The sequence below is a fragment of the Lepidochelys kempii genome, chromosome 6 (genome assembly GCF_965140285.1).
Source record: "Lepidochelys kempii isolate rLepKem1 chromosome 6, rLepKem1.hap1, whole genome shotgun sequence".
In the NCBI taxonomy this organism is placed as follows: domain Eukaryota; kingdom Metazoa; phylum Chordata; order Testudines; family Cheloniidae; genus Lepidochelys; species Lepidochelys kempii.
Window position 1 is genome coordinate 73,478,023 of NC_136385.1, and position 8,106 is coordinate 73,486,128.

The 8,106-nt window shown below is 44.9% G+C and overlaps 1 protein-coding gene across 1 annotated transcript in view; it reads right to left on the reverse strand.

The window, feature by feature from the left end:
* Window positions 1-5,763, reverse strand: part of RAD51 (RAD51 recombinase) — a 17,890-nt gene extending 12,127 nt beyond the window's left edge. The window contains exons 1-4 of the mRNA XM_073348767.2: window positions 5,653-5,763; window positions 3,118-3,230; window positions 2,302-2,439; window positions 372-489 (exon numbers count right to left, since the gene is read on the reverse strand). Of these exons, the coding sequence (XP_073204868.1) occupies window positions 372-489; window positions 2,302-2,439; window positions 3,118-3,204 (343 nt within the window). The 5' untranslated portion in view covers window positions 3,205-3,230; window positions 5,653-5,763. The remainder of the gene's footprint in view (window positions 1-371; window positions 490-2,301; window positions 2,440-3,117; window positions 3,231-5,652) is intronic.
* Window positions 5,764-8,106: the final 2,343 nt, after the last annotated feature.

Here is an 8,106-nt window from a genome sequence, read left to right on the forward strand (position 1 = left end):
CATTCTCATGTAGGCAAGGGGAGGGGGAGGGAGGGAGGGAAGGGGAATTAAGGAGAAGCAAATACCTGCTTCTGTTTCTCAATAAAAAATTTACTAATAGTCAATAACAGGATATGTGTTTAAAATGTAAAACTGTGTCTTGTGTCCTCCCACATCCAGTGAAGTTCCTTTCCTATTGGAACTACTCCTGCAACTTTCTCTGGAGGTGCTAGCTGAAGGGAATTGATCATTACAAGGCAGAGCAGTGCTAAGGAGATTCCAGTGCAGATAGCAGAAAACCCCTTATACCATGCACTTCTCATGTGTGGTTTATGATTTCCAGAAGTGACAGGAGAACTAAAATAATGCACAAAGATAAGTAGAATTAACACCTTGAAGAAGTTTATCAAGTTCTTTGGATCCAGTGGTGATCTGGATGATCTCGGACCTCCGCTGATGGAACTCTGTTGCTGTGGTGAAACCCATTGGAATCAGTTTAGCTGCTTCTGCCTGAAGACAAGAATAACAAAACCAAACTATATATAGGGTGAAGGGGAGACATATTGTGGGTTTACAAGCTGTATTATCTTTCGTATAGCTAATACAGGAATTTTCCTCTTCCACAATCTGGAGAAGTATTTACATAAATTGGTATGTATTTCAGCACATTTCTTCCGTTAGATTATACCTTCAGTTACTTGTACCTCATTGGTGGAAGCGAATCTCATTCAAAGAAATAGCTCCAGAATCTATTTTGCCTATTTTACAGCAGCAATCATTTTCACAAAAACCAGCTTGCCTGATTCCTCCGTGTGTGAAGGTAGAAATATTTAGCATGTGCACATATTTTATTTTCAAAGCTAGTTAGCTCCTTATAGTACATAAGCAAATATACGCAGTGAGGAAAGCTCTGAGTTTTATCAGCTCAGATTTTGATAAATGAGAAGTGGTTCAGTGTCTTATGTAGCATCTTCTAATTCAGAATGTTCTTGATACAGTAACTCAGGGTTCACTCAATCAAAAGAGAACAGCTGCAGCAGATGTGTATTCTTGTCTATAGTACACAGTTGACAAATCTGAAAAGAGGCCAGTGCCACAGAATGGAGTAATTTAAAGAATACCTGTTGGCCTATCACTTCCAGTAGCACAGATGCACACAGTGTCAACATCTGTATTACCCACAATTTCCAACTCAATTGTCAACCCAGAGTTCATGGCTGTTTTGATATCGTTGGACAGAAGTCCCAAAACATACAACAAACAGTTCTCAAATGGTCTCACTATGAATGTACCAACACTGCTGTAGCATGGTTTTATAGGTATTGCTATAATGTGGATATACTGAACAATGTTCAGGCAGAACTGGGTTAAAAAACTGTTTTTAAACACACTGTTCTGGTCAATATGGTTACAAGCCAAATGTAGACAGGGCCCCCTAGTACACAGCATAGTTTTATAAAACTATCTCCACTGATTTATAACAAATGTTAGCAAGAACACACACCACAGCATTCTGACTAGTAAATAGGGCCTTCCGGCCAATTTGTAAGGTTTCTATTAGTCATTGTCATGACTTTCATGACAAAAAAAATTTACTTTTAGGGTTTTTATTCATAGTAAGTTGTCTTTTTTGTATCCCCAACTTGCCACCACCAAGCAAGAACTCTTCCATCAGTTTTTACAGATTTGGCTTTATAAGAAAATACGGGAATGTAACCAAGTAATAATAAACAGAGTTTTTAAACTGTTTTAAAAGTAAATATGTTAAAATACTTGTATTACAAAATGAAGGTTATTTTCACAAAACAATGCGACCCTGTGGCTTTTTGCATATTTTCCCTGTAAACTGTAGGCTTCACATTGTTTGTCATGAACAACAAACTTAGGCCAGGTCTATACTACATACTTTTTGCAATATAACTATATTGTTCAGGGTTGTGAAAAATCCACACCTGTGAGTAACACAGTTTATGCTGACCTTAACCCCCCTGTGAAGACAGTGCTATGTCCACAGGAGAGCTTCTCCCGCCAACACAGCTACAGTCTCTCACTGAGTTGCAGTCATTAAGCCGACAGGAGAGGCCCCCTCCCATTGGCTTAGAGTGTTCACCAGAAGCACCAAGATTTTTAAAAGGTAATTAGTGGTTTTAGGTGCCCCACTTGAGACATTTTAATGGGACTTTGTTTTCAAAAAGTGCCAGGCACCAACAAATTGAGGTCCCCAAGATCACTTAAGTCCCTTTTTAAAGTCATGGCCAGCGTCTGTAAAGCATTTTGAAATTCTTGGATTAAATTGTTTATGTAACTGCAAAGTATAATTACCAAGATTTTGTCAGCTTTGGCTTCACTGATGCCTTTAATATTTAGCAGCTCCTTCTTTGGTGCATAAGCAACAGCCTCAACTGTGTGAAATCCAGCTTCTTCCAACTTCTTCACATCATTTGCATTTATACCACATTGCTGAAAGAAAAAAAATACATAGGACATTCAGGAGCAGACACACTGATCCAGCCTGATCCAACTTCCACCAATGTCAATGGAAACTCTCTAATTGATGTCACTGGGAGCTGTATCAGACACTAAGTCTAATACTACAAGGCAACATTAATGAGTGTCACTTCCCCATTGCAAATAAAACCATAGATGAAATGACTGCTTCTCTCCATAAATTCTCCTTTATACTGTATACTATTTGCATGTGTCAGTATCAATGTTAAAGATAGCACATCATATGAAACAGGCACTATTCACCATTTGGCTTATTAGCTATTGAAGAAGGAACAGTACAAGGAGTCCATCCTGCCCCAACAGGATATTTGGCATGTAATTTTATGTTGTAGTTCAGAATCTAACCTCTTTATGAAAAAAGTTAGTTTTATTTGGTTTCAGTGCATTTATTACAAACCCTGGAGTACCAGTATATTATTAGAGTGTTAACTGAACATTATGTTTCGTATTAATGCATTCCTGAAGTTAATCTTTCATATTTTTAAAATACATTTCTGGATAAGATTTTTCTTCTTTGACAAAAGTCAAGTAGGCAAAGACAGTGGCAACTTTTAAATGCAATTCTAGTTAAAGATAAAGACTGTTGGTTTGTCTGGCAAACAGTTCCTGAGCTAGCCACTCTTTACATACCTCTAGCCTAGATATGGGCTGTGGACCCAAGCTCTCTTCCTCAGTTGATGTCTCTGCATTTGCTTCATATTGCATTTGCATGGCCATTGCGCCAAATATTAGATACAACTTCCCTAAGAGAAAATACAATATTTGTAGCATCACAAACATCCACTGCTCAAACATGCTTCTCTTCCACAAGACAATCAAATGTTTCTAAACATACTGCATTTGTTCAACAGCTTTTTCATCATAGAACACAGGAACTTTTCTCTCCCACATGGTATGAAACTGTGCGTATATTGCAGCGAATGATTAATTCCTTATGTGTATTTTTCTCTTTGTGCAACTCACTAAAAAATGTTAAGGTCACCTAATAAAAACTATCGGGGATTTAACAGGGAATTTTCCAAAACGTAATTTTAAATCTAAATGATGAAGAGTGTGATATCAAAGATCTCTTTATAGGATTTCTTGTTGATTATCCACCACTCTTGGAGACTCATGTTAGCACCAAATTTCCTTGACATACTAAAGGATCACAAAAATTATTCTGAAGATGTGAATCAAGTCTGCACTTCATGACATATGTTGAGTTGACTAAATCCCTGATATTTATCTGGCCCCAACACGTGCTAAACAAATTTGTCTCCTGGCAGGAAAGTTTATGATTTTTTCTCTATATATCTGTAGGAGTTTAAGAGATCTAGCCTGATGTTTTGGATGTTGGGAAAAGGGATCTGAGAAAGACCTGTAACAGTTAAAGAAACAATGACTAAGGATACATTTTAGTCATGGATATTTTGAGTAAAGGTCATGGACAGGTCACGGGCTGTAAACAAAAATTCACAGCTCAGGACCTGTCCATGACTTGTCCGATATACCCCTGACTAAACCTTGGGGAGGGGTGCAGCTCAGGGGTGCTGTTGGTGCTTGGGGTTGAGTGGGTGTGGTACACACTGGGTGCTCAGGGAGGGGGGGCAGCCCAGAGGAGCGCTGCAGGTGAGGAGGAGGGACTGAAGGGGCGCTGCAGGTGCCAGCCCAGGGGAGCGCTGCCGGTGGGGAGGAGGGACAGCCCCGGGGTTGGCAGGGCTGGCAGGCTCCCTACCTGGCTCCCCACCTCCCTGGAAGCAGCGACATCCTTCAGCTCCGGTGGAAGCGTGGCCAGGCAGCTCTGCCAATGGGAGCTACGGGGCATGGTGCCTGCAGGTGGAGACAGTGCACAGAGGCCCCTGGCCACGTCTCTCTCTAGGAGCCGAGGGATGTTGCTGCTTCCAGGGAGCCCCCCCCGAGGTAAGCGCCACCCGGAGCCCTCACCCCCTCCCAACCTCCAGCCCTGAGCCCCCCACCCAAACTCCTGCTGCTGGGGGCGGGGGAGCAGTGGCAGCTGCAGAAGTCATGGAGGTCACAGAAAGTCACAGCATCCGTGACTTCCATAACAAACTCACAGCCTTAACAATAACCTCTCATGGAAAACTCAGAAAATTGTTTATTTAGAAACAACACTGCCTAGGTCATTATCTGTTTGCCTTATATTTATAGGGACAGAATGCACAAAATAGCTTTTTGGATTTTAAATTGCTATTATTTGCTATTAGCTCCTTTGAGACCAAAGAGACCTCTGTGAAGGAACATAAGAATTGACATACTGGATCAGAGACAAAAACCATCTAATCCAGTACCCTGTATCCAAGAGTCACTAATACCAGGTGCTTCAGAGAAGGTGAAAGAATCTCACTGCAAGCAAATGGGGCAATCTGTTCCCATTAGGCCTCATCTTAGACTTTAATACTTGGAGATGATTTTAAATCCCTGGAGCATGAGCTTTAATATCCCTTCCAAATTTTTTATCATAAATTATGATGACTCTGGATATTCTTGTTATCCACATAAATGTCCAATCCTTTTTTGAATCTTCCTAAGTTCTTGCCCTCAATGACATCCAGTAGCAATGACATCCACAGCCTAATTACATACACATTGTGTGAAAAAGTGTTTCCTTTTATTGTTCTGAATTTCCCACTTTAGTTTTATTGACTGTCCCCATGTTCTTGTGCTATGAGGCAGGAAAAACAGAAGTCCCTAAATTACCTTTTCTATACCATTCATTATTGTATGCACTTTTATCATGTCCCCTCTTATTCAACTCCTTTCTAAGGTCAGGAACCCCAATCTTTCCATTCTCTCCCCCTATGAGCTTTTTCCCCCAAACCCCATATCACTTTCTGAACCCCGGCTAAGCCTGTATTATCCTTTTTGAGAAGGATAGTCCAGAGGAGGCTGTATCACTGATTTTATAGCCCTGCTCCGCAGCGTGCGGGCCCCAACTTGGATTCATCTGCACAGCGCCGCAGAAACAGCAGCCGGGCAGCGAGCAGGAGGAGCCCGGCCCCCGCTTCGCACAGCCGCGGCCCCGAGGGCGACGCCGGGCTGCGCCTTGGAGGCCGCGCATCTGCCCCGGCCTTGGCCCGGGGAGGGGGGGAGGCTGCTGGCCAGGCCCCTGGGGCGTCGCTGTCGCGGAGGGGAGGGGAGGCGCTGAGGCCGCCGCACACTCACCCCGCCGCGGCGGCTCCTGTCCCGCGGAGCTGGCCCGTCTCCCCGCCCCGGCCCGTTGGCTCTCCCCGTCGGCTCGACTCCACCAGCAGATTCGGAAGAGCCCGCCAGAACGTCACGTGACGTGACGTCCGCGCGCCGATAGGACCCCTTCCCTGAGACGCAACGCCCCGCCTCTTCCTAACGCTGCCTTGTCACCGGGATCCACAGGCGGCGTCGGTGTTACTGCGCATGCGCTTGAGAGCTGCGCCTGCTCCGTAACATCTGTTGAAACCGCTGCCCTCACTTTGCCCTCGAGTCACTGGATTCCACCGCGCCGCGTTCCCCGCCGTTCCCGAGGGCGGGGGGAGAAGCGGGGTCGTGGGGTATCTGCGCAGGGGCAGGCCTGCTGCACAGGCGGGTCAGACAGCTGGAAGCAGGGGAAGGAGCGGGGCCAAGCCAAGCCAGGGGGCGATGCACTGCCAGGCCGGGGCAGAGGGGATGACAGTGAGCCCAGCTGGGGTGAGCCCTCTGCATCGGTTGCAGCAGAGCGGCTCCAGCCCCCGGCAGGACTGTGCATCTCAGCCCCCGCTTCCCAGGGAGGCACGGTGCACCCCTGAGCACAGCCAAGCCAGCTCTTCCATGTCCGACCGGATGCAGTGAGCTGCTAAAGGAGTCTGATTGATTCCCTGGGTAGGTGTAAAAACTGCTGCAGTTCCCATAAACTGCCCTTGGAGGGTGCTTTTGTCAACTGTTATTGTGCCTCTCTGTCATCCAAATGAGGAAAGCAGGGACCCCCCCCAAGAAACTATGACCCCTAAATTCCCCCTTGAACAGACTAGATGGCATTTTTTGTTCTTAGCTCTGGCAAAGAGGTCCACTTCTAGAAGCCCCCAAGCCTGAAATATGCTGACAAGAACCTAGGAATCCAACTCCCATTAGTAGTCTTGGGAAAAACACCTGCTGAAAGTATCAGCAGTGACATTTTGCCTGTCCAGGAGATACATAACAATTTCAGCAATGTGATGTATTATGCACCACTTCCATAACTTTATTGTCTTGGTAAAGAGAGAAAGGGATCCTCCTCCTCTCTGACGATTGATATAAAACATGCAGGGCATGTTTCTGTCATGACTTTGATAGACCTGTGTCTGGTGAGAGGCAGAAAATGAAGGCAGGCATTTCTGACCACTCAGTCCAACAGGCTGATATAGAGGATGGTTTCTTGGGGTGACATCTGCCTTGTACCAGGAGAGCACTAAGGTACACCTCCATCCAAACAGAGATGCATCCATGGTTACAGTTAGCACTAGTGTCTGGTGGAGGAAGAGAACTCCCACCCCTGCACCGTGATAAGCTTTCCCTCAGTCTAGGGAGCTTTCACCTGTTGCACTGACCCATTGGTCCAGGCTGTGTCTGTAAACTGATCTGAGCCGGCCCTGGAAAAAGCAAAGGCATAAACTTATATGTTCTGTCACACTAGTGCAAGCTGCCATGTGATCTAGAAGTTGAAGACCGTTTCTGACTGAAGTCTAGGGGTTCCCATGAATAGTTCAGAGAAGGTTTAATAGTGTCATAAATCTGACCCTGGGAAGGACGTTTCTGGCTGCCAAAGAATCCAGGGATGCCCCTATAAATTGATCTGAACATGAGTTTAGGGGGGATTTTCCTACATTCAACTGAAGACTTAAGTCCAAGAACAGAGAAAGCACTTCCCATGCAGTAGTCAACACCTCTTGATGGGACAGACTCTTGAGCAACCAATTGTCAAGATACAGAATACAATTGCTTGACAATGCAAACAGGCAGCTACCACTGACAGACCATTGTAAACATTCTTGAGAACAAATGGGAGCACCCGATACTGAAAGTGATCCTGGCCTATGACAAAACACAGGAACCTTCTGTGGGACGGGTGTATTGCTATACAGAAGTATTAGTCTTGAAGGCTGAAAATCAATCCCCCTGAAATCTAGAGAAGGAATTATAGTGGTCAGTTACCATCCTGAATTTTTGAGACCTCATGAATTTGTTTAGGAGTCTTAGATCTAAGATTGGTCTCTACCCTCCATTTTTCTTTGGCATGAGAAAGTACCTTGGGTGGAAGCTCCTTCCCCTATGCTGAGCAGGGACTGGCTCTATCACTCTTAACTGAAGAAGGGAGTTTATTTCATTCCCTACTAAGAACTCATGACAAGGGTTTTTGAAGGGAGATAGGGTAAGGGGATGAGGAGGAGGGATGGAGGTAAAATGTATAGTGTAATCCAATATAATCTCTAAGAGCATGCAACGATTTGGCAGTATTCTCCATGAACATAGTCCATCAAGCAGGAAATCCTCTACTGTATTCTGGACTTCTCTGGGGAAATCAGACAACTGTGCATCACCACTGCTGTGGAGAGGGAATAGGCTGTGGTATCTGCAGCATCAAGAGCTGCCTGAAGAGATTTTCTAGCCAGTAAATGCCCTGCAATAATG